The sequence below is a fragment of the Anabrus simplex genome, chromosome 2 (assembly GCF_040414725.1).
Source record: "Anabrus simplex isolate iqAnaSimp1 chromosome 2, ASM4041472v1, whole genome shotgun sequence".
NCBI classification, from domain to species: Eukaryota; Metazoa; Arthropoda; class Insecta; order Orthoptera; family Tettigoniidae; genus Anabrus; species Anabrus simplex.
In genome coordinates this window covers 1,223,360,027-1,223,387,652 of record NC_090266.1, presented here as the reverse complement: position 1 = coordinate 1,223,387,652, position 27,626 = coordinate 1,223,360,027, and the positions used below count along the sequence as shown (strand labels likewise).

The 27,626-nt window shown below is 38.4% G+C and overlaps 1 protein-coding gene across 1 annotated transcript in view; it reads left to right on the top strand.

The window, feature by feature from the left end:
- Positions 1-27,626, top strand: part of LOC136864820 (protein C-mannosyl-transferase DPY19L1) — a 573,453-nt gene that overhangs the window by 489,053 nt on the left and 56,774 nt on the right. The window contains exons 12-13 of the mRNA XM_067142260.2: positions 1,941-2,103; positions 24,944-25,069. Coding sequence (XP_066998361.2) covers positions 1,941-2,103; positions 24,944-25,069 — 289 coding nt within the window. The remainder of the gene's footprint in view (positions 1-1,940; positions 2,104-24,943; positions 25,070-27,626) is intronic.

Below are 27,626 nucleotides of genomic sequence, written 5' to 3'. Positions count from 1 at the left end.
AGACTTCTCTCATCATTATCATCTTCATTTCCCGTTTCCAGCTTCCCAGGTCAGGTTGTGAATCAAGGACCTCACCAAGCTCGATAGCTGCAGTCGCTTAAGTGCGGCCAGTATCTAGTATTCGGGAGATAGTGGGTTCAAACCCCATTGTCGGCAGCTCTAAAGATGGTTTTGCATGGTTTTCCATTTTCACACCAGGCAGATGTTGGGGCTGTACCTTAGTTAAGGCCATGGCTGCTTCCTTCCCACTCCTAGTCGGTTCCTGTCCCATCATCGCCATAAGACCTATCTGTGTTGATGCAACGTAAAGCAGTTTGTAAAAAAAAAAAAAAAAAAGAACAGTATCAAGGACCTCCATTGCTGCCTGTCTCTCCATCACTCTTCTCCTTTCTTAAGTACATCTTCTAGTTTTCCTCCCCTCTTCTCTATGCACTCTCACACTGAATCTGTCCATTTATTTCAGGGTCTTACTCGTGGTCTTTTTCCTGTTAGCTTCTCTGAAAAAGCTTTCCTTGGCACTCTCTCTTCTCCCATTCTCATCATATGCCCATACCACTTTAGCTTTGTTGATTCTATCCTGTTGAAGTTTCAAAATTCCTGTCCTTTTCCTTATCTCGTCATTTCTAATTCTATCCTTTCTGGTCTTGCCCTCGATACGTCTTAGGAATTTCATCTCTGCTGCCTGTATTCTACTCTCCTCATTTTGTTGTAGTCCACGATCCAACTGCATAGGTTAGTATGGGTTCATTTTAGATTGAATATAATACTTTCTTACATTTCTTCGGGATATCTTGGTTCCACAAAATCCCCCTTACACTCTGGTAGAAGCTGTTTGCTTGTTGTATTCTTTTTCCAATTTCCTTGGTAATCTTTCCATCTTCTGTGATCACACTTCCCAAGTACTTGAAACTTTTAACCACTTCCAGAATTTTACCATTCAGTTTTGTGTTTCCTCTTCCTTCCTTCTTTCCTTCCTTCCTTCCTTCCTTCCTTCCTTCCTTCCCCTTGTCATCACTCTAGTTTTACTTTTCTCTGTGCTTACTTTCATTCAAAAATTTTCTATCTCTTGATTCTATACATCTACTTGTTTTTGTACTTCCGTTTCATCCTCACACCATATCACTATATCATCTGCAAACAACATAGCTTTTGTTGCCTGTCTTCCCAATCTCTGTTTAATATTCTTACAAATTTCAACCATGACTATGATGAATAGTATGGGGGATAGTACACTTCCCTGTCGGAGACCAGTTTCAACTTTAAATCATTTTGTTTTTCCTATACTAGTCTTCACACTACTAACACAATTTTTGTACATAGCTTTTATCATTTGCACTTCCACTTTGTTAACTTGTTTTTTCCTTAAATGTCCCATACCAACTGTCTGGGCACACTGTCATAAGCCTTCTCATTGTCAATAAATGTCGTCATTATGTCTTTTCCAAAGTCGCATCTTTTCTCCATCATATGTCTTAATGTAAAGATCAGGTCAAACGTTGATCTGTCTTTCCTGAAACCATACCGTTCTACTTCAATTTCTCCTTCTAGCTTCCTCCTCAGTCTTCCTTCCAATTCTCTCTCAAATATCTTAGCTACACCTTTTTTAAATATCAGGATAATTAAACCATTTCCCCACTCTTCTGGGATCTCTTTCTTCCTCAAGATTATTCTAAATAATCTATACAGCCACTGTAGCCCTATTGGTCCTGCTGCTTTTATTATTTCCATAGTTACCCTATCCACTCCTGCTGATTTACTGCTCTTCATCTTTTGTATGGCTTCTTCTATTTCTAACATTAATATCTCCTTGTCTTGTGCAAGACTTCTCTAATAATGTTATATAAAATGTTATTTTGGTTGCATAAAGAATAGCTTTATAATATCATTTCTTAAATTGTTCAAGTTATGTTACTCAATGGCAACTTACTGCGTGTTTTCAGGAGAATTTAATAATACACCTCTAGAGGAACTTCTCACCTGGATAATGGATGCAACTGACCCAAATGCTGTGTTTGCTGGACCGATGCCTGTAATGGCTAACATTATGCTCTCTACTGGAAGACAAGTTGTTAACCATCCACATTATGAACATGCAGAAGCAAGGTATGATTGTGTCAAAATCTGACTCTTCAGATGAATATCAGGAAAATAAGTAAGGGGGACTTAATTTAATATTAAGTATTAAGTATTTTGAAAATAAGTCATTTGTTTATTACTATACCTGCGATACTGGGTGAATGTCTGGCTCCATGGCTAAATGGTTAGCGTGCTGGCCTTTGGTCAGAAACCATCTTTTCAGATAGCAGAGCGCTTGGAATGGCGTGCCGGGTTGAGATGCTGGCCTTCGGATCCCAACTTGGCAGGAGCAATCCTGGCTCAGTCCGGTGGTATTTGAAGGTGCTCAATTACGTCAGCCTTGTGTTGATAAATGTACTGGCACATAAAAGAATTCCTATCGGAATAAATTCCAGCACATCGCCATCTCTGAAAATGTGACAATAGTCAGTGGGACATATAAGTCAATATTATTATCATTATTATTATTATTATTATTATTATTATTATTATTATTATTATTATTATTATTATTATTGTTGTTACGGGGTTATCCGTGGAGCAGAAAGAGGTTAATGAAGGTGCTGGGGTGAATGGGTCTAACTCTAATGTCAAGAATTGAATTTAAAATTTAAACTGAAGGTTATATTTTTTTTAACTTCAAACAATTTTTTCATGACAATATTACAGGTACAAGTAGCAATCATAAAACAAGTCTAGGAAAGGCAAGATTAGATGTTTTAACAGATCCTGGGCTTCAAGCCCTCGCTTTACTTTTCCTGAGCTCCTAGCTCAAATTTACAAAAGAGCACAAATTTATACAAGGGCAGAAATCCCCTAATTCAAAGAGCACTTGCTCCCAAAATTACAACATCTAGCCTTCAAAGAGGCATTCATTAATCTTACAAAAACTTTGAAAAAGAGCAAACAGGCTCTCAGTTTTCCAAGCCTACTCAAGGGAACATCAACTTACAATTTCTGGCCTCTCAGGGCACAACTTACAATTGGAAAAGGATTATACAGGGGTACTTAATACCCAACCTACTGGGCCTTCATGGAAAAAGAACGACGGTTAAATAAATGGCCCGAACACAAAATGAACGGAGGCGAAAACTTGCACTCCTAGATGTGAACACATAAAACCTAAAGGGCACTAGGCCGATGAAGCAAGGGCTATTCCCAAACTACTGAGGTGACTCGTATAAGGGTAAATTAATGCATTACGGAAAGGAAGAAAAACAGTTACAAAACGTAGTCACCTCAAACGAATATGAAGGGGAGCTCGAGAGGGTACATCACTCTCTATCCCCAATTTACAGTTAAAGATTTTATGAAATTTTTACATTAGCTGGCAGAAGTTACATTTTTAGAAAGGAAGGTTATAGTTAATGATTCGGACCTTTCCCTCGGGTTTAAACTGCGGAGTAAGCAAGAAAGAAAGATGTTATGTGGCCATTAATTTGTAGATGTACTGCTGACCGATAAAAGAGGCCGTCCGCCTCCTGCTTTGACACACACACTTAGTAAGATGACGATCAATTGGCCAAGAAACGAGAAAAGACGCAGATTATAAACCCTCAGGGAAGGGTCGAGTTCATTCACGATTAATCAAGACACACCCACTGAATTTTATTGGTAGATTTCAAAAGTAACACTCAGAATCGGAGAAGAAGCCTGTGATAGGTGGAAAATTAATTACAGAAATTAGTGATTGGTTGGATTCAAAACTGGCAGAAGGAAAAGGTAAATATTGCCAACCCAAAAATAAATGCATGTCAATTAGTTTTAAAAAACCTAGAAATACAAATCATCTTTAAATTATAGTTTCTTTCACTTCACACCAGGGTGCATGATCATAGTTTTTAGTGGTGTCATCTGTGGAAGAATATCCAAACTTCTTGATGAATGTCAAACAAAACAAGTAGAAATTCACTCAGGTTAGGAAACTGCACAATAACAAAATTACATCATATTTCTGTGGTGACATCTTCAGAGTAAAGTTCTAAGTTGGTGTAGTTTCAGTTTCACTGTTTTGCCACTAGAGGAGTTCGTTTAGGCGCTAAATTTAAATATGCGGTGTAGGGGTGTACCTCCCGGTACAGACCTCCTCCCCCCCCCCCCAAAATGTCCTTCCTTGGGGTGACACAGAAGAATTTTGAGAAAACATTTTCAGTTGAAGAGAAAGAAAAAAATTTCTAAGGGTTTTTTTTTTTTTTTTTAAAGTAGGTATGTAGGAACTAGTTTAGCTCTAGCTTTAGAGTGTCCTTGTTATTGTAGAATATTAAATACGTGTTGATAGTTTTGACGGCAAGACCTGCCGCCGCTGCCGATACCCAGTAGAGGTCGCCCGGACCCCTCAAGTACCCTCAGATACAACTCTCCCGCTACTATGAGAGGGGTAGTCGTGGTGATGCTCGCCGCAGATTAGAAGTATATGCGCAGTCCCCAGATGAGTTGGCGGTAGGGGCACCGCACCTCAGCCTTTGCCGGGAGATGGGCTCCGGCATGCCGTTCACCAGGAGTCTTCACGGGAGTGTAGTGAGCCCATACCCCATTTCTGTTGCAGTACAGCGCCAAACGGCTGAGGGGACGCTGAAACAGTAAGATCTTGGCGACAGAAAAGTGTTGTTGGGCTTGAGATTAGAGGGTACGATCTATATTGGTGATGCTGAAGGGCGGGCGGCGTGGAAAGTGCTTTACTGCCAATAGTGCGGAGATGCAGGAGACGGGGGCTTGGTAATGGCCACTAAGGAATTGAAAGCAGGAAAACCAGAGGGGAAGATCGTACATAACAGGTCATATACATAATTACATACAATAAAAGTGCAGAAGGCCTCAAAGAATCAAAAAAAGTATAACCTTCAAACTGCTGCTAAATTTAGCGGCTAACGAAGATAGCAAAACAATTATACAGGTTTAACCTGAGAGAGGTGGACTCTTAAAGATCCTCTCTGTGGCTGGATTGCTCACTAATAATATAACAGGAGTCAGAAAATCCAATATAATGCACGGCCCGTGAAATCTGGGGGCAAGCTTGCCCGCGGGAACAAAATTCCTAACCATGACTTGATCTCCAACTTTTAAATTGGTGGGCCTCCGTCCACGATCATATCTTTCCCTAACCTATTCATGAGAAACCTTCAGGTTGTGCTTAGCTTTTTTCCATAGATTTCTAATATTATCGGGATATATTGTCTCTGAAAGGATATCATTGAGTGACCAAAGGTTAGAGAGTGGCGTGTTAGGCACAAATTTAAACATCAGAGAAGCTGGAGTGAACTTATGAGATTCATGAACTGCCGAATTCAAAGCAAAGGCCAACCAATGCAGGGACTATCCCACCTGAAATGATCTTATGATGAAATGCGATGAGAGCCGATCTATGATTACGATTGACCCGCTCAGCCAGAGATGGTTGAAGATAATACGCCGAAGTAGTTACATGTGAAATGGACAGATCAAAACAGAATTTACGGAAGAGGTTGGAGGTAAAGGCTTTAGCATTATCAGAAACTATATATTGACAAGGACCAAAAGAAGCAAATACGGTATTTAAACAAGAAATGGTGGACTGAGCGGTAGCCAGCTTAGTCGGAAATAACCAGGAAAACCTAGTGAAACCATCTACACACACCAAAATGAATTTGTTGGCGTTCCCCTTTGATTGGGGGAAGGGTCCAACATAGTCTATATAGAAGCGTTCCATGGGGTGCGAAGCTTGATGAGAAGATAATAGACCTCGCTTAGTGGACAAGGTGGGTTTACTAAGCAAACAAGATTTACAAGCTTTTACCAATTCACGAATTTCACCGTCCTTACCTTTCCAAATAAACATCTCTCGGATTTTTTCTCGAGTTTTGAAGATCCCTAAATGCCCCCCTAATGGGGTCTCATGATAGTACTTGAAGATTATAGGTACAAGCACGGCTGGAACCACTACTTTCATCTTCTGATCATGCCTCGACGGGCGACACAAAACCCCGTTCCTCAGTACATAAGGGACGACATGTTCCCCAGAAGAAAGAGTTTCAATAATAGGGGCCAGCACAGGATCTTCTCATTGATATTTTTCAATATCCCTAAACAAGATAGCGGCATCAGTTAGAATGGCATTTACACCCGAAGGTATGGGCGCAGGAAGAGAAGAACTATCTTCCTGTTCGGTGGTCTCCCCATCACGAGAAAACATGCGGTTTAGTCCATCCACAACAACATTTTCAGATCCTCTGACATGCCTAACATAAAATTGGAAGGCAGAAATCCTGATGGCCCAACGGGCTATACGACCAGTACAACGCGGCCTAGCTAAGACCCAACTTAAGGCTTGGTTATCGGTTTCTAGGTCGAACTTAACATGTTCCAGATAGAGTCGGAACTTCTCTAATGCAAATAAGACTGCCAAACCCTCAAGTTCATAGATGGAATATTTGGCTTCTTGAGCCGATAGTGTCCTAGACGCATAGGCTATGGGTCGTCTTCCTAGTTCAGTTTCCTGAAGAAGGACAGCAGCTACGACCGATGATGAGGCGTCGGTTTGAACAATGAATTTCTTCGAGAAATCAGGCATAGCAAGGACGGGCGTTGCAAAGAGCTAATTTCAGGTCTTCAAAAGCGGCTTGTTGAGACAGCCCCCACTCAAATTTGACGCCTTTCCTACGAAGTAAGTTCAAGGGCGCCGCTCTGTTAGCGAAATTAGGAATAAATTTCCTGAAGAAATTCACCATACCGATTAACCTGGCAATACCTTTGATGTCCATAGGAGATTTGAAATCACGGATGGCCTGTGTTCTTGAATGATCGATCGAAACACCATTGGGCGACGCAATATGCCCTAGGAATGACATAGAAGGTTTAGCAAAAGCTACCTTAGATAACTTCACAGTCAACCTGGCCTTACGAAGGCGATTGAGGACCTCTTTTAGATGATCAAGGTGTTCTTCAAAGGTCTCAGAAAATACGACGACATCATCAAGTTAATGATACAAGTATTCAAATTTGATGTCAGAGAAGACCCTATCTAGCAGTCTTGTGGGCACAGCTGCCCCTGTGGGGAGTCCGAAAGGCATGCGGTTGTACTCATACAAGTTCCAATCCGTGGCAAAACCAGTTAGATGTTTCGATTCTTCAGATAGAGGGATCTGGTTGTACGCCTGGTTAAGGTCTAAGATGGTGAAGAACTTAGCTTTCTGAAACCATGAAAAACAAGAGTGAAGGTCGGGAAGAGGCACAGATTGTAACAGCACCTTCCGATTTAAAGCACTATAATCAATGACAGGCCTGAAGCTACCTTGGGGTTTCGGCACCAGGAAAATGGGCGATGAATAAGCCGACTTGGAGGGTCGAATAATCCCGTCCTAACATCTGATCGATGATCTCCTTGAGAGCCTTCATTTCAGGAGGAAATAGCCTATACGGTGGAAATCTAACCGGGATCGAATCAGTAACCTCAATCTTGTATTCAATGAGGTCAGTAACACCAAGGGTATCGGAAAACACATCCGGGAACGACTGACACAATTTACGAATACTATCAGTCTGCTCCTCATGAAGATGTCTAAGGTCTAACAATATCTCATCCTGGGTAGGCGAAACAGATAAACATGATGCAGAATTACACGTAAGCAAGGGAATTTTACAATTATTAGCAAATTTGAAAGTGCATGACTTGCTCTGAATATTGAGCACCAGACCAGTAGAAGACATGAAATCCGCTCCCAATATTACTGGGCAAGACAAGTGCTTAGCCACAAACAATTTAACTTTCCAAGTGAAATTAGAAATCCGAATTTTGGCAAATATGAAACCTAAAATTTCTAAGGGAGAGGAATTAGCCGAAACGCATTGAACCAAAGACGAACAATAATCAGAAAATTTACAAACAGACTTTAATTTAGAATACCAGTCAGCCGAAATAATAGAACAAACACTCCCAGAGTCTAATAGAACAGTGATCGGTTCACTATTCAACTCGATCTTAAGAAATGGTACGAGTGTGGGGGGTCTCTGCCGCAATCCTGAAGCATTCTTTAGGACCATCAAATGATAAATTAGAAGAACTCTTATCCTTACCCGAGCTTTCGCTGGGTTTCACGGGGGCTGAGCCTTGGAAAAATGACCCTGCTGACTCAGCCGAGGACACTAGTCACTTTCGATTATTGGAGTTCGTGGGGGTTGCACCAGAAGTTGAGCAGGAGGGGGTGCTATTGGTATTAGGGCAATTCTTGGCGAGGTGATTAGAGGAGCCACACTTGAAACATCCTTGTAATGACCCTGCCCCATTCTTTGTCCCACTGGATTTACTCAAAGGGCACTTGTTACGGGGATGTTCCGTAGACCCACATGCATAGCATTTATGGGTGGTGAATGTTCGGCAAGGTGAAGGCCGAAAACTATTAGAAGACGGAGGGGGTGTTCCTTAGCGACTCTCAAGGTGTCGGCATATCGCACTCCTTCGGCTGAGACCGACATAGCCTCTATTTCAGCAAAGGTTTCAGAACACTACGCGAAACACAGATATGACCTATAGGGTGGGGAAATGCCTTCAACAATGGTCTGCACGATTTGATCTTCACGGAAATGAAGAGCGAATACCCTGGTGTAGAACCTAATGTCCTGAATGAAGTCTGCAAGATTTTCATCCAGTCGCTGTACTCTGTAATAGTACTTTTGAATTAAGGAAGACATGGCTCAAGCCGGAATGAAGTTAGCTAACAGATGGGCGTGGAAGTCTTCTATAGGAGATTGTTCAGCTTTTGCTTTAACAATTCTGTCCGAGAGGACACATGGAGTAAGGGTAAATAATTTGAAGAATTTGGGAATGAGAGAGAGAAAACACAAGAGCATGATCTTGGAATTCAACTAAAAACCTTAAAAATGAAATGACCTCGTTAGTAGAATTTATAGAAAACTTAGAAATTTCCCTAAGCAACATAGCCAAAGGATGAGGCAAACTACTGAACCCAAGTGACATAGTAGGTAACGGCCTAGAAGGTCGAGAAGTCTCAGACACATTATTATTTAAAAAGAAGGGTGGAATTGATGTGCAGTGATCAGACACGGTTTCCAGTGGGGCAGACGTTTGTTGCGCTGCTACATATTTTCTGCTTTCTACATTCTTAGAAGAATCCTCATCACTTACAATGTTTATAGCAGGGGCTTGGTCGGTTTTGCGGGCAGCTCCCCCAGACAACAATTGACTAACTTTATTTGACATTTCAGAAAGGTGTTCAACAAGATTACTTGCCTCCTTACCATGATCTTCTTTTAACTTAAGAGACAATAGATCGCTAACCCTGTTATAAAAAACAAAATCAAAATCTCTTTATTTCCGAATGTGGTGTCTACCTCGGTGGCAAATGGTACACTAAAATGCATTATTGTCTAGCACTAAATATTAAATTAACAAGAGAAGAAAATTTTCCTATAATACGATATTATACAATTTATGCTAACAATTTTTTCTATTAAACACACAGCTCATCCTTAATAAATTTATATTATTTACAAAATTCTACTTGTAATATCTCCTGTACTACTTACAAATATAGTCAACTGATATACAGTATGTGGAATTACTTCAAATGATACTATACAACTGGTATAAGATTAAAATTTACATTGCATCTATTTAGTTATTTATTTATTTATATCTTTACCCATTCTGGAACCTAAGTAGCATAACGACCTGCTGCGTCTTAACCAGAGCCCCTTTTGCCACCACTTTTCAGAGTTCCTGAAGGGCCTTCACAGCTACCGTAGCGATCCCAGGGCCCTCAAAGTCCCCACTGTACTGCACCCCTACAGGCAGTCCCCTACTTTGGCTGTCAAAACTCCTTAGACCAGGGGATGGAATTAATTTATTCACACACATTTTGTTTTTATTTACAGTAACCTGCACTGGTTGAATGCCCTCTAACACTTCATTTATTTTCTCTGTTGCTGTTTATTCTCTTCTTGAATATCTGTACAGATTTTGGAAAATTATCAAACACTACCCCTGGTAAACTGTTCCACTCCTTCACACCCTTCCAAATGAATGAAAATTTACCCCAATCGCTTCTGTTAAAATTCCTTCTAATTTTATATTTGTGGTCTGTCCTGCCGATATAATTATTTTCCAACTGAAGCCTCTCACGGATATCTCCCCATGCTGCTTCTCTTGTATAGGCTCTATATAATCCTATAAGTCTAGTTTTCTCCCTTCTCTTACTTAAAGTTTCCCACCCAAGTTCTTTTAACATTTCTGATACACTACTCTTTCTCCTGAAATTCCCTGTTACAAATCTTGCTGCTTTCCTCTGCACACTATCTATTTCTTTTATTAGGTATTCTTGGTGAGGATCCCAAACACTGTTTGCATATTCCAATAATGGACGAACCATACTTAAGTAACCTATTTCTTTTAATTCTTTATTGCATCCTTTAAGTAGCCTCATTATGACATGTAACGATCCGTATGCTTTCCCAACAATGTCATCAACATGACCCTTCCAGTGCAAATTACTTTCAAATCTCACACCTAAGTATTTGCACTTGCCATCTTTTGGGATAACTACCTCATCCAAGGTATATTCAAATTCAGTTTTAAAGCTCTTGTTTGTAAAAGTCGTAACAGTTGATTTGCCTCCATTAACCTTCATATTATTTTCTTCAACCCATTGTTGGATACTTTCAAGGCCCCTTTGTAATTCTGAACAATCCTCAATGTTATTTATTCCCCTATAAACAATTATGTCATCTGCATACAATCTTATTTTTGATGTTATATTGTTCCCTAAATCATTTGCGTATATTAAGAAAAGTAACGGACCGATTATACTACCCTGTGCAATTCCCTTCCAAACATTCTCTTCTTGCGATACATTATTTCCTACTTCGACTTTCGGAACCCTTGAATTTAGAAGTGTTTTTATCCAACGTGTAACACTTACGTCCAATCCTATTCCCTCCAATTTCTTTAATAATATTCCATGGTCCACTCTATCAAATGCTTTGGAAAGATCTGTGGCTATGCAATCTAACTGACTTCCTGAATCCAACTGATCTGATATGTCCTGCTGAAATCCCACAAGTTGTGCCTCACAAGAAAATTTCTTTCTAAATCCATACTGGCTCCTCATGAAACAATTTTTATCATCACATATCCCCCTGATGTACTTTGATATTAAACTCTCCAGTATGCACTCTTTTAAGTTGATTGGGAGATGGATCACTCACTTCAAAAAAACTAACTACTGATGCTAGTTCAGTGGTATTGTCGGTGATAGTGGAGAGTGCCTCATCAGTTTCCTTCTCTCCCAAAGTTGGGATACTAATAGGTAATTCTAAAGATACCTTAAGTTTGGTTGTATCTGCCGCAACCGTGCCTCCAGATTGAACATTCTTAATCAGTAATTCATAAATTAATTCCTCCTTGTGCAAGTAGCCGGGATGGAGGACTTCGCAAGGGCCAGACATGATGAAAGAAAATGTACAAATTTAGAAAAAAAAAAATTCCAGCAACTGAGAAAACTCTTAGAGTTTGAAACGGATGCTATGTTCAGCCGTCAAAAAGGTCTTAATTGAGACCCATTCAATCACGCTCTGCTATCACTTGTTATGGGGTAGCATAAAGAGGTTAATGAAGATGCTGGGGTGAATGGGTCTAACTCTAATGTCAAGAATTGAATTTAAAATTTAAACTGAAGGTTATATTTTTTTTAACTTCAAACAATTTTTTCATGACAATATTACAGGTACAAGTGGCAATCATAAAACAAGTCTAGAAAAGGCAAGATTAGTGGTTTTAACAGACCCTGGGCTTCAAGCCCTCGCTTTACTTTTCCTGAGCTCCTAGCTCAAATTTACAAAAGAGCACAAATTTATACAAGGGCAGAAATCCCCTAATTCAAAGAGCACTTGCTCCCAAAATTACAACATCTAGCCTTCAAAGAGGCATTCATTAATCTTACAAAAACTTTGAAAAAGAGCAAACAGGCTCTCAGTTTTCCAAGCCTACTCAAGGCAACATCAACTTACAATTTCTGGCCTCTCAAGGCACAACTTGCAATTGGAAAAGGATTATACAGGGGTACTTAATACCCAACCTACTGGGCCTTTATGGAAAAAGAACGACGGTTAAATAAATGGCCCGAACACAAAATGAACGGAGGCGAAAACTTGCACTCCTAGATGTGAACACGTAAAACCTAAAGGGCACTAGGCCGATGAAGCAAGGGCTATTCCCAAACTACTGAGGTGACTCGTATAAGGGTAAATTAATGCATTACGGAAAGGAAGAAAAACAGTTACAAAACGTAGTCACCTCAAACGAATATGAAGGGGAGCTCGAGAGGGTACATCACTCTCTATCCCCAATTTACAGTTAAAGATTTTATGAAATTTTTACATTAGCCAGCAGAAGTTACATTTTTAGAAAGGAAGGTTATAGTTAACGATTCGGACCTTTCCCTCGGGTTTAAACTGCGGAGTAAGCAAGAAAGAAAGATGTTATGTGGCCATTAATTTGTAGATGTACTGCTGACCGATAAAAGAGGCCGTCCGCCTCCTGCTTTGACACACACACTTAGTAAGATGACGATCAATTGGCCAAGAAACGAGAAAAGACGCAGATTATAAACCCTCAGGGAAGGGTCGAGTTCATTCACGATTAATCAAGACACACCCACTGAATTTTATTGGTAGATTTCAAAAGTAACACTCAGAATCGGAGAAGAAGCCTGTGATAGGTGGAAAATTAATTACAGAAATTAGTGATTGGTTGGATTCAAAACTGGCAGAAGGAAAAGGTAAATATTGCCAACCCAGAAATAAATAAACATCGATTAGTTAAAAAAAACTAGAAATACAAATCTTCTTTAAATTATAGGTTCTTTCGCTTCTCAGCAGGGTGCATGATCATAGTTTTTAGTGGTGTCATCTGTGGAAGAATATCCAAACTTCTTGATGAATGTCAAACAAAACAAGTAGAAAATCACTCGGGTTAGGAAACCACACTAACAAAATTACATCATATTTCTGTGGTGACATCTTCAGAGTAAAGTTCTAAGTTGGTGTAGTTTCAGTTTTACTGTTTTGCCACTAGAGGAGTTCGTTTAGGCGCTGAATTTAAATGCGTGGCTTTGGGGTGTACCTCCCGGTACAATTATTATTATTATTAGTATTATTATTATTATTATTATTATTATTATTATTATTATTATTATTATTATTATTATTATTATTATTATTATTGAAATTTTGCTAAGAACTGGACGCTCAAAATGTATTACAAATACATGTAAATCACCTGTGTATTATTTTAATGTCAGATTAAATTATTATTATTCTTCCTGTTTTGAAGTTTGAAAAAAATGTTTATGCAAGTTCTTACCATCTTATTTATTTCATTTATTTTGTTATTTATTTATTTATTATTTTTTATTTATTTATTTTATCTGTAGGCCTGTAGCCTACAAATACTAGGAATACACTAATCTGACTAAAATTTGTTGTCGTGTGGATACGCAAAATGCAAATAGATTATTGATAGGTTCTCAGAAGCCAGAATAACATATGAAAAGTTTTACTATGCTCTAAAATGTCATGATAAACATTTTATTAAGATATATGCTGTAACTGGAATTTAGGCCTAAAATACTGAATTTGAATGCTGCAGCAAACCTATTTATAGCAATCAATAATGAATCTGAATAAGGATAGAATATGTTTCTTTTAAGATCACACTGAATAGCTGACTAACTTCACAAAACGCTGTTATTAGAGTGGAAATAGATCAAACAAGTAAAATTAGAATATCTGTGTGTTGTTACGCCACCTCTGCGTGTGAGACAGCAGAGCACATGGCCAGCTGCAGTGAGTAGTGGAATAAGGTTCTGTATGTATGGTCGGCCAGTAGCGTGAAACTTGAAAATATCTGTTATTAAGAAAGCAGATGGACAGCTTCTTGGCTGAATGGCCAGCATACAGAAGTATGGTTCAGGTCGGGGATTTTAACTTCGACTCGTCAATTCCTGTAGTTCGGGGACTGGGTTCTTTTGTTTGTCATCACACTTCCTTCTACTTAGGATTGGTATCAGGAAAGGCATCCGGCCGTAAAACTGGGCTAAATCCATACAACGTGTCGACTCCAAAGGCCAGGAAGGGAACGAAGTGGAGTTAGTTGTTTCATACACTCGTACTTGCAAATTAATCCAATCAATCAAATTAAAAAAGAAATACCTTTAAAAACATTTTATCTCCACAATCATTAATAGCAGTTATTTAAAATGACATCACATTTCTAAAAATAAACACTTTTTAATACTGTGGCTTTCTTACACAAGCTTATAATAAATAATAATTCGTTTTTAAGTTATGAAGGCTTTCACGGCTGGTGTCAATATAATAAAAATCTTCCGCGTTATTATGCTGTGGTCCACTCTTCTCGCTTCTCCCAGATGTTTCGACTACTGCTGCGGTAGTCATCTTCTGTGGCGTCGTGTCAATACGCTCTCCTGTATCCCGCTGGCGAGAGGAGTGGGCCACGGCATAATAGCCCGGAAGATTTTTATTATAATAATTTGTTTACATGTACAACTGACTGCTCTCCAAAGAAATAAGTTAATTCTGTTGGAAGGTTAGAAAACAATAAATTTAAACAACAGACAAATTTTGGCAGTGGAGCACCTAATAAAACACCGCCAGTTTTAATCTTTGTAAACATAAAAATTGTTTTAAATTTGAAATATTAAATAGCACAAAAACATCAAAATAAATTAAAATGAAATGCCCTGCATAATGACACGATTGAACATAAAATGCCAAATCAAACTTGTTTCACTTTTGTCAGCTTCCTTTTTGACAGTCGAGTAATGCCGCACATCTCATCTCCATATCCAGCCGCGGGTGAATTTTGTTAAAGATAGAGCAGCACAGCAAACAGCTCCAATGTTATTTTCAATATTATTTACTTCTACTTCGTTGTGTATATGAATATCGCATAACTGTCGCACATAATATGTCAACTGAATACAAAAACCGAGCTAAGTGCCAAAATCTAAGTTCTGACAGAAACAGAAAAATCATTGTCATTTTCACAGTTTCTGGTTTTTTCCTTCAAAAACAAAAAAACGTAAAAGAGTCGGAACACTTACATTATAAATACTCATTAAAGCTTAACGTTACCTAAGGAATATTATTCTTGTAGTTACCTCTTTGGTCTGAACATTTTATGAAATGAGGTATGTGCCAACTCAAGCTCCCTTAAAACTGGGCTAAGTGCCCTAAGTATCACAACAGGTTATGGATAACGAAAAGGGAAAATCTCTTTTTTTAATGAATTTTGTTCATAAAACATAAAAACAAATACTCAAGGCTTAATAATAGTAGGCCCTAAGTAAAAAGCAGTGTTCTTGAAAACTTTGTTTTAAAAATATATATAATTAAGTTGAAAATAATGTAGTGTACATTTCTTCAGGCTATAATAATTATTATACAAATATTAAAAGATATTAGTAAGTAAACCGTGTTCTTCAAACCATGGCTACTGTGTTAGTTCAGTGTAAAAAGGTAGGTTTTCTTCCTTTAGGTATGGAATCTTTTTTTTCAGATCTTCCTTCTTTTCAGGCTTCAATCTTGATGTCATTCCCAACCGTGGCAGTGCAAAGTTTTTTATTGTTTCATTTGTTACCCCTTTTTTAAACACTGTTGTTTTGCCCAAAGTTCAAAATCACGGAATGTTCTTTTTGTATATATGGTTCCTGGATGTTTCTTAGCGACTTTGACACAAATAACCTCAGAAATTTCTAAAGTTGTTGTATTAAGGTAATTTTGACTGCTGCGCTGAAGTCATAAAAATCTTCTTCATCTGTCACCGTTGTTTTTTGTGCAAGCAGTACAGAGAAGTCTGACAACATACAAGGGAACCTCACAATTCTCAACTTTTTTTCTTTTTTCTATGAGACCAAAGTCACGGTTTCAGCTTGAGTAGGAGTGGCCTGGGACAACATATTTACCATATAATCCTGAATACCATCCGCCACCGAATAAGACCCGCACCCTAAATTTGAGACGGCAAAATATGGAAAATAAAATTTAAAAAATCAAATAACTTACAAACTAAGCATTGCGATGGCCCAAGCAGGTGTTGACACAATGTGATTTCTGTGATTCTGATGGTTCGGTGAGCTTTCGCTTCGAGCGCTAGCGCTGTGCCACGTCCAGGGAGCCATCTGGTGACAAACGAACGTACCATTTCCACTTCTATTATAACGTTGTATCGTTTTCATCGTCCTGATAACGGAATAAAGGTTGTCATACGACATTAAAAGTTTGCCATGCACGGTTATGAGATCGCAAAGATTACGTAATTGGGCCATACATCTGAAAAGAACGCATATATTAAGTGAAATAGGCCGTGATTTCAGAATATATATATAATACGAACATATAAAATCGAGGAGACCCTGCACGTGACGGCAAAGATGTTTATTTGGCGAAATAAGTATGCCTAGATCACGGAGTGAGACGGAAAGTTATAAAGGATCCATGCGGCCGTGACAAAAATAATAGAAGGTTTTTAAAATTGTTAAGAAAGAAGAAGTAGGTGAACAATAAAAAATAAAAAAAACGGTTACGCAAAACTACGTAAATTTATCCACGAGAAAAAAATAATCCTCAGTAAAGAAGAAGGGAGATATTGCTGTTATTACGGGCTGAAGAACCTGCAAAGCGAAGAAATATTTGAATTACACCTATATCTGAATAAATATTGTGACGGAAAATCAGAGCAAGTTGAAAAATATCCGGACAGTAGTTGGAGTATAGACCGAAGGCCGTTACAAATGAATCAAGTCGAGTTTGACGCATTATAGGTTGATTAGCTGAACAAAAGAAATTTTTATAAAGCAAACTTGATCATTTTTACCTGTTAAACTGTCGCAAGGAGTTAATATTGAATTACTGTCTTAATAACCTGAATCAGAGATATAAACTAGATTCTCAGTCTCAAGAGTATGGACGTGAAATTAATTGCCATTTTGGAAATGTTTCTTTCACATGACTGACGGCTACAACATGAGAGGCTAAATCGGAGGTGGAGCCGACTTTCCGACGTAGACCGCCCAGCTGTTTCTACTATCCCAGGTCCCAAAACCACAACATGATGGTGACGTAACGGATGTTGGAGACGATCTACGCAGTCCTAAGATGACAACATCGAAGCCAAAGCCAGTCATCTAACGTCAGCGATCGCAAGCTAAGTCCCAAAGAATTACTTTATTATCTTGAAATTAATATGCAGTAGATATAGTATTCATATATTTGTAGTGAACATTGGTATGTTGTTTTTGACGTAGTTCTTCGTGATAAAATCTAAGTCGTTGCCATCTTTGCAATGAGATTGTCCTTGTTGATTTATTATTATGGGAGTACGTATTTCTTCCAGAGTTTACAGTCAATGTCATAATATAGGAATGTTTATAATTGAACAAGGAGAGATTTAGAATGTGATTTTCAACCATTAAGGAATTCAAGCAACGTATACAAAGAGACGTATCCCAGATTTAATATTTTTAAAGAAGGTAGTTGATTTCTGAGTAACTAATATCTGATTGCTGTTACGACGCGATGACATGTGAGTAAACATTAACTTGTTTAGTTTATATATGTGTTTCATTTTCAGGTTAAAGTGTTTATGTGTATTATATATGAAATCTAACCCAAAAGTGTACCGTTGCAGTACATTAATGAGATGTTAAGATGATTTGCCGTCTTGTTGGAAATGATAAATGTTTACGTAGGGAAGTTACGATTTGAGTGGCATGTTGATGTGGATTTACGAATAATTATTCGCTGAGATATGTTCGTGGGAATGAATAATGATATATTATGGTAATTAATATTGATAAATGGAGAGATAGATATGCTTATGGATAATTTTTGGCGGTAAATACGGCGTATTACTGGCCAATGGTGATGTTTGACATATGCGTCAAGATATTAATATGGTAATGAGAGATATATTGGGTTAGTGGTACACGAATACAATGAGATACATCGCAGATCTCGTATATGGGTTACCGTAAACAGTCTTCAGATTAAATATCCAAATAAGAAATAAAAGACGGGAAACTTGTTGTCTTCATAGATAATATATCAACATTGTACTGAATATTATTTGAAGTTTGGTGTCGAGAATGTATGTAATTCATAGAACAATTTCATAATTTAAATCTCTACCACAATTAAATAAAATAGGTTACCAAATGCATTCCTACAGAATTTTTTATATCTGATTGGATATTGGTAAAACCATAAATCATGTTAGGTATAATTTATATTTGAACTACGATTAATAATTATTCTTTACACAATACCTACATTTAATTTTAAGATGTTATTTGAATATTTTAACCAAATGACATGGTCAAGGTGGCCAATATTTCTCATTTAATGAACTATATATATTTGAAATAGCTAGTTTGAGCTGATATATATTTGGGACTTCCTTGCGATTGCTAAAGTTATAACATCGGAAGATACGCGTGCTATTGACAGGATATCAATTTGATAATGATGAAAATAAGCATTTTTTTTTAAGAAAGAAACAAGAACTGATGGAATCAGATTTAACATATTTATTATGAAGATTACTAAGGCTTAGGGACTTACATTTATTTTTAACCCAAAAATGTTATACTACGTTTTCAATAGATAGAATTTGCACTTTCGATTTATGTAATTAAGAGAATTTATCCTTTATTTTTGTGATGCGCATAATTGATGCAAGAAGAATAGTTGAATCAGATTGAAGATAGATTAAATTTAATTTATTTTTTAGAGAGGAGGAAGATAATTGATGTTGATAAATATTATCAGATTTTCTTTAATGATTCTAGAATCATGAAATAAATTATAGATTATCCAATTTAGATGTTATTATTTTAGGAGATAGGCTAATATCATTAGGATATAAATGATTTTGAATTAACATCATTTAAAAAAATATTTTATTTATTTTTTTCTTTTCTTTTCTTCGAATGATTGGACTTGGAAAACTTAATATTGATTCTGGAGGACGAATGGTATCGATGGTTATTTATTGAGAAGGAAACGTGGTGTCTCAGTTGATCTCACGTAAAAATAGTATGGTTCGCAGAAGCAATTTAATTATCCCTGAGAGGTGTCGCGTGGCAATTTAAGGATTATCATATGAATAAATGTAATAAGAAAAATGAAGATCACGATATCGCTTAAATTCTATGATGCGGTAACTGTTTATACAATGAATATTAGAAGCGAGCATAGCTACCGACACATAGCATCATTTTTATTAAATGCACTGATCCGTTTAATGATCTTTAGAAGTGATTGATGGTTGAGGGGAAGATAGCCGGAGCAATTGATAGGTCACCCAAAATGATGCAAGAAAGAAACCCCCCTCAGGATGGTGCAACGTCTAAATTTCAAAGTGTCATTGTTTAAGAAGCCTTTCTCGTGGACAGTTGAGATTCTCTTCTGATGACGCAGAGCACAGTTCTCTGTGAAACGTAAAGAATTTCACCTTATTTTCTTGACATGGCATAAGCCCATTATGTCTATAAGTATGGGCCGTGAAAGCATCAATGGCAACTTACATACCTATTTAATTTTCTTCAAATATACTACAAATATAAATTCAAACAGCTTACAATTAATAAAATCATCACAAAAATCGTAATAGAATCAGTCCAATACTCAGATCATTCACAATTCACCGTCGTCATCTGAAGTTTCACCGTAGGAACGTTCGTCGCTGGCATCTTTCCACAAATAGTCGTCCTCACTACCGTCCACTGAATTTGAAATTCCACATTTCTTAAAGCTTTTGGACACTAGATCATTGGGAATGCGCGCCCATGCGCTCTTGATCCAGCTGCATATTAGTCCCACTTCAGGCCTCTTCACTCGTCCGGTTGATGTTAACGGGTGATCACCATCAGACATCCATTCGGTGTACAACTGTTTCATTACAGTTTTGAAAGGCCAATTCATGCACACATCCAACGGCTGTAGAATATAAGTGAGTCCTCCGGGAATTATCGCAAGATCGGTTTTTCCTTTCCTCATCATATCTTCTACGGTGTCAGTTGTATGTCCTCGGTAACTGTCCAACACAAGCATGTTTCGTTTTTGTAACAAAGCTCCAGGGCGACGTTGCCAAACGCACTTCACCCAGTCCTCAACTAACGCACTGTCCATCCAGCTGGCTTCATGTGTTCTAATAATAACACCGGATGGCAAGTATCCTTTTGGAAGTGTTTTCCTTTTCAGAACCACATATGGAGGGAGTTTGGTTCCATCCGCTAATATGCACATCATTACCGTGCATCGTTGCTTTTCGTTACCACCTGTTCTGATGGTTACACTTTAAGAACCCTTCACATCCACTGTATTTTCCAACGGCATTTCAAAATAGACAGGTATCTGGCCAGCGTTCCCAATTTGCGACAGCAAATAGGAATTTTGCTTCCTCAAATGAATAATGTGATGCTGAAAGGCCGTTAATTTTTCTTCATACGCCCCAGGAAGATGTTGTGAAATAGACATACGTCTCCGAATGCACAATGCCTTTCTCCGATAAAAGTTTCGGATCCATCCGCGGCTTGCAGTAAAACCCTATGTTTTGACTTCTTTTGAGATCTCTAGTGCTTTCAATTGATATATTTCACTAAAAAACCAAACCAAACCCCATGGCACTACAGCCCTTGAAGGGCCTTGGCCTACCAAGCGACCGCTGCTCAGCCCGAAGGCCTGCAGATTACGAGGTGTCGTGTGGTCAGCACGACGAATCCTCTCGGCCGTTATTCGTGGCTTTCTAGACCGGGCCGCTATCTCACCGTCAGATAGCTCCTCAATTCTAATGACGTAGGCTGAGTGAACCTCGAACCAGCCCTCAGGTCCAGGTAAAAATCCCTGACCTGGCCAGGAATGGAACCCGGGGCCTCCGGGTAAGAGGCAGGCACGCTACCCCTACACCACGGGGCCGGCTTTGACACATTTCACTAGAAACGCCATATCCTAACTCACGTATTTCTATCACAGATTTGTGGAGTCGTTCTTCAATTTCCGGAACCACTGCACTCCGCCCACAGAATGTTTTGCGATCACCGTTACTTTTTAGAAGTTTTTCCTTCTTCCGCCAATCACGAATACACGATTCATCACTATCGTACTTTCTGCCAATGGCACGATTTCCGTATATTTCAGCTTTGCTTACAACTGTAAGTTTCTCACGCACAGTAAATGACCGCAGGCACCATTTTGAATCCATCACTTACTATCGAGACAGCACTTTCACGGGACAGATACGGAACTCGGATGTGAGCGAGGTAGACTTCCATAACCGACAGTCTCGACTCTCGCAAAGTACGATATCCCACAAGATCAGTTATTCGCACATCCAGCATGTCAGCAACACTTGTGAAACAAATGACAATCAAGACACCACAGCAGCGGCTTTCATATTTACCGCATATTTACCCATACTCTTTGATTTACCGTATTTCATTAACTTACATTTCGCGTTTACATGCCACTGTAACCATATTGAGAAAAATTCGATCTTGTTTTCTAGAATGCAACTAAAACACAATAAGACCTGAATTCCCGTTTACATGTTGTATATTGAGTATGGTAACCGTATTCAAATCTATTTTAATACTCCATGTAAACGTAGTAAATATTTACGAGAATAAACGGCTTGAATACAACCCGCACCCAAGATTAGAACCAATATTTTGGGGAAATATGTGCGGGTGGTGTTCGGGATTATACGGTATGTTGAACCTCATCAACATAGTTGTTGGAAACCAAATATATCCAAAGAAACAATAGCATGTTATTGTTATTTTGGCCCGCACAGTTGTCGCTCCATACAATTATTTTTTGCTTGTTTGTTGTGTTACTTTTAAAGCCTCTGAATATGGAACTGGCAATTTCATTGCCTCCCCGGCCACTGAAAGCCTCGTGCCAAACAAACATAAATCCCTGATTATTGTCAGCCATGTGCAAACCCAGATTAAAACAAGACAATTGTCATTAATAGTGTAATACAATTGGCAGTGGGTTAATTTTGGTAAAGAAAACACTTGCTGCAAACCGACTGAAATTGTACAGGTATCAGTTACAGGAGCAGCTGATTCTTTGTGATCTTATTTCATCATTTCTCTGGCTCACTCTGCTTTCCTGTGGTGAATTTCCAGTGAGTTTTGGTGTAGTTCTTTGTTCCTCTGGTCCTTTTGTATTTTGTTGTGTAACAGATCGCACGTATTACGCGTGTCTTTTCTTGTTTCTAAAATCTTAGGTTTGGAAAGTATTTTGTCACTGTTTTTATGTACAATTGTTACTGAACTGTAGTATCAGGATGAAGTTCTCTAAAAGCTGTATGCAACTTCTTTTAGTTCATATCTTCACTTAAAAACAAATATGAACTCCTGGCCCTGGTATAGTGGCTTTCCTCTTTCAGTAAACTTTCACTATAATCAATTATTAGCTTTACATCTTGAGCAGTGTATTTTCTTTCTTTAGTTTTGTTACCTCTACGTTCAATATAGGTAACGTCACCCCGCTTTTCTGCTGCAACTAGGGTTTCGACTCTTCCATGAACTTCAAGGAATGTCCTTTTACACATCTTTACATGTTCCCCTTTGCCATCAGGAAGTGCCTGCCGACGAGTTTGCTTCACATGGTCTGCCAGGCATTGGCCTACAACGTAAAAGTAAACCAACAAGGCAGTAGAAGCATTACCATTATTGCCAATAATAACCTATTTGCTACTCTGCATAGTACAACTAAAAAACTAAAACCTTACAACAGTCGTAGGCCTACTCGCACAATCTTGGAATAAAGATAGCGTTTTGTTTGTTATTTCCCTCATAACTTTTCCCCTCCAACCTCCGCTTCTTAAATTGGGAGATACTTCCTTCTTCCCTTTTACGGCATGTTTTAGGTACATCCTTTATTAAAACACCACAACACACTTAAAACACTGAATTTGCACCAAAAAGCAGCACACAAAACCAGTCACATGGCGCTTGGCACACCAGGTGGCACTTAGACCCAGGCAAATTCTTGTGGCTACTTGCAATAGCCTAGTTTTTACCACACAGGCATAGGCACATAGCCCACATTTTGATCGTTATGGCACTTACCTCGGTTTATGTATTCAGTCCCCTCCTTCCCCATGTTTATAAACAGACAAGTTAGTCATCTTGTCTGCGCTCTACACTAGGAGCACGGAGCGTTCTGAGATGCCCATCGCTGTTCTACCCTATTCCTCCAGAGCAGTTACTGATGTACAGCTTTACTCTTCCTTTCTGATTGATCATAACGGCCATGTCCAAATTTTCCCCTTAAATCTTTGGAAAACTTTTCCTGCTTAATAGACACATTTCATTTTCAGCAAATATTGTCTTTTGTATTTAAAATCTTTAAATCCTATAGAGTGCCGTTTGTAATAAAACTAGCAAGGGACTCAGTATTTATTGGTGATGAGAAGTGAAAGGTGGAGCAGGCATGTTCAAATTCAAGTTTTTAAGGAACAAGCATGAAAACTATAATCACAAATGGCCCTTTTTAACATTCACAAAATACACTCAACAGCTAGTAACCCAGTGGTGTTGGAAATGCCTTCCTTACTCAGTTTTTGCAATGGATAGAAATAATATTGAAGTTACATACCAAGTTTTACCTGAAAAGTGGCAATAAAATGTTAGTAATGTTTTATTTTATCAGTAATTATAACTGTACTTTATTTCCAGATGATACACTATGTGTGCTTTGTTTGTAGCGAGACCATCAGTACATCATTTGTACTCACTATTGGTGCTATCAGTTACAGTATTTCACATTTGAGATGGTGTATGTTTTAGTAAGTCTAATCTTTTGTTTACAGATTTTTTATTGCATAAAAGATGCACAATAGATTTTTGTTCTGAATTGAGGAAAATAGTGAATCCATTATGCAGATAAATGCAGTATTTCATTTTTGGTTCATTCTAATGTATATGCCAGGCTGAGTGGCTCAGACGGTTGTGGCACTGGCCTTCTGACCCCAATGCGGCAGGTTCAATCCTGGCTCAGTCCGGTGATATTTGAAGGTGCTCAAATACGTCAGCCTCGTGTTGGCAGATTTACTCGCACGTAAATGAACTCCTGCGGGACTAAATTCCGGCACGCCAGCCTCTCCGAAAACCATAAAAGTAGTTAGTAGTGGGACGTAAAGCAAATAATCATCATCATCATCATCATCATCCTCATCCTCATCATCTAATCTATGTAGCAAGACAGTGCGCACGCATACACACGCACGTCTGTCCCCCTTTTGTCCTTGCCTTGGCATGATAATATTTCTATCTATAATTTCCTGGTTCTTGACCGGAGAAAAATGTTAACAAAATAATTTTTCTTTTTTGACTTGTGGAAGGAAGAAGGTGTAGCGTGCTATCTCCATTTCATTATCTTAATGCTACATAAAGTTCAGCCCACAGTCTCTAGATTTCCATTGAGGTTCCTGTCTTATTATTGGTATGTATATATGTTTGTTGAATTATGGATCCTAACTACTGAGTAACTTAGAACATAGTGTTATGGGCATTGCTAATGTGTAGATTAAGAAGTTCTTTCTTTTCTGTTAGGCTCTTCAGTCTGCTGAAACTAATTTTTAATAAATACATTTATAAACTACAAGAAAAAAGAAAATGTATAGTAGCAGAATTATAGCTGGAGAAGAAAAGTTATTTACTCAAAATTAGTTTTGACAGACTGAAGAGCCTAACCATTATAAATTAACTGAGTCGAAACTGAAAAGAGATGGCTTCAAATATCACCAAAAAAAACTTAAAGATGTGACAATGTTATTTGGTTTCAGGAATAGGACCTTGAAAGCCTACTCGATTTTCAGCAGGAAAAGCCGATATGAAGTTTATGACATCATGGTGAAGATGCAAGTACAGTATGTCATAATTGAGGATGTATGGTGCTTTGGTGTGAGCAAGTAAGTGAAATATTTCATATATCTGTAGGGGAATTTTACACAAAATTTTGTTGTATGTATACTACTGGGCCAACATTATTCTATTAATTGAAGTTCTATCTTCACGTACTTTCACCCATATCTTTGCAGAATCAGAATTTAGTTGAGTTCTAGGCTTTAGTGGTCAGCCGAGTACTGCAGTGCCCAATTATAAAACTATGTTTTTACATTAAAATATTCTTATAAAAGCTATAGTTGTCTTATATAGACACAGCCTAACATTAAAAAAACCTCATTTCTGGCTTATGCAAAATCAAAATTTCTCAGGTTTGATGATTTTTTCCCATTTATGTTTTGTGATCTATTTTTACTTGATTTTTTTTCTATTTACTTTACGTCACACAAACACAGATAGGTCTTGTGGCGACGATGGGACAGGAAAGGCCAAGGAGTGGGAGGGAAGCGGTCGTGGCCTTAAATAAGGTACAGCCTGGTGTGAAAATGGGAAATCATCTTCAGGGCTGCTGACAGTGGGGTTCGAACTCACTATCTCCCGGATGCAACTCACAGCTGCGCTACCCTAACCACATGGCCAACTCGCCCGGTTTTATCTTGATTTGGTGACATTGTGTTTGCTTTCAGTTAAAATCCGGCTGTATGGGTAAATGGTTAGCGTGCTGGCCTTTGGTCACAGAGGTCCCGGGTTTGATTCCCGGCAGGGTCGGGAATTTTAACCATAATTGGTTAATTCCCTTGGCACAGAGACTGGGTGTATGTGTCGTCTTCATAATTTCATCCTCGTCACGACATGCAGGTCGCCTACGGGTGTCGAATCAAAAGACCTGCACCTGGCAAGCCGAAGTCCTTGGACACATCCCGGCACTAAAAGCCATACGCCATTTATTTACTTCAGTTAAATAATAGAGACATGAGAATTTATTATATAAATCTCAAATTGCAGGTTTTATTCAAGGCAAAATATGCTAATGTACAGACTGAAAAAGTTTGGAGTTTCCAAACGTAACGTACAACGTTAGTGGGAAGACGAAGTAGAGTTGAAGAATACTGACATGTGAAGAAAAGTATTCAGAGGATCAAAGACAGGAAAATTTAACAAAACTGATTGGCTTGTTACAGAATTTGTCCTGGAGGAATGAAACCATGCTTATACAATAAGTTGCAAAGTTATTAGAATGAAAGTATTTGAGGTGGAACATGAGTTAAAAGTTCTAGTAACTGAACTGAAGACAAACCTTCGGTGATGGAAACAAATGATGTGGCATTCACGACTGTTTGTACAACGTTGCACTATTACTACCCAATGTCGATATACTGGTCACCTATCAGGGTTACATAATAAAACTGGGGGGAAGCCCACAATGTTTTCTATTAAAATAATAAACTTTTGTTCTTGGATTTACTTAAGGACTTATTCAATTATCTGAGTTAAATCAGAGGTTGAATATGTTGTAATTACATTCATTATTTAATTTTTCAAATACCTCCTCATCTTATATGCAAGGCCTCATATTTGGGCCAATATGGTCATTTCTGGGTGAGCTTCCAAATTGTTAGGGCATGTCAAACTTTAAATATTTACTGATGGATTTTTCCTCAGCAAATGTAGCTGCCATCTTTGGAGTATGTAGTCCAGTCATTCCAAATGTATGGTGAGTAGCAGTAGCATTGGGAAAAATGGAGGAAAAAGGGAAATGAATAAAACGTTTATGACAAGTAAACTCATTATACACCCTAGGGTGGAAGAGATGTTATAAAAACTTCATCTATATAATTTCACAAAATTCACTAGCGGGATTTGATTAGGCCCAAGCAGTACTTCAGGAACTGACAGTAGATCTAGATAGGTGTATGATGTGTTTTGTTATATATATATTTCTCGGACGAGTTAGCCGTGCGGTTAGGGGCGTGCGGCTGTGAGCTTGCATCCGGGAGATAGTGGGTTCCAGTTCCACTGTCGGCAGCCCTGAAGGTGATTTTCTGTGTTTTCCCATTTTTACACCAGGCAAATGCTGGGGCTGTACCTTAATTAAGGCCAGGACTGCTTCCTTCCCACTCCTAGGCCTTAACTGTCCCATCGTCGCCATAAGACCGTCGGTGTGACATAAAGCCACTAGAAAAAAAGAAATCTGTATCTGCATCTTGGTCCTGCTGTCTTGATACAGATTCGGGGTGAGGTGACATGAAATGATATGGCACCATTCTTAGTTGAGCGGCTAAAGAAGGTGAAATGAATGTTGGTGAATGATATTGGGTAAGGAGGTGGAAGGAATCAACTGTGGCCTATGAATAGGAACTGTGAAAATGGGAAACCACAGAAAACCATTCTCAGGATAGTCAACGGTTGATGATGATGATGATGCTTGTTGTTTTAAGGGGCCTAACATCGAAGGTCATCGGTGGCTCCGTCATTAGGTGCATGTCATGTGTAAGGGTTCATGGCATCAAAGGTACATTAGTACAGGCAGTCGGTAATCCAGCTGTAGTGAGAATTGGTGGAGAATTAATTCTTAAATGGGTCAGTTGTAATTTGCATGGTTTAAGGAGGGATTCAGTTCGA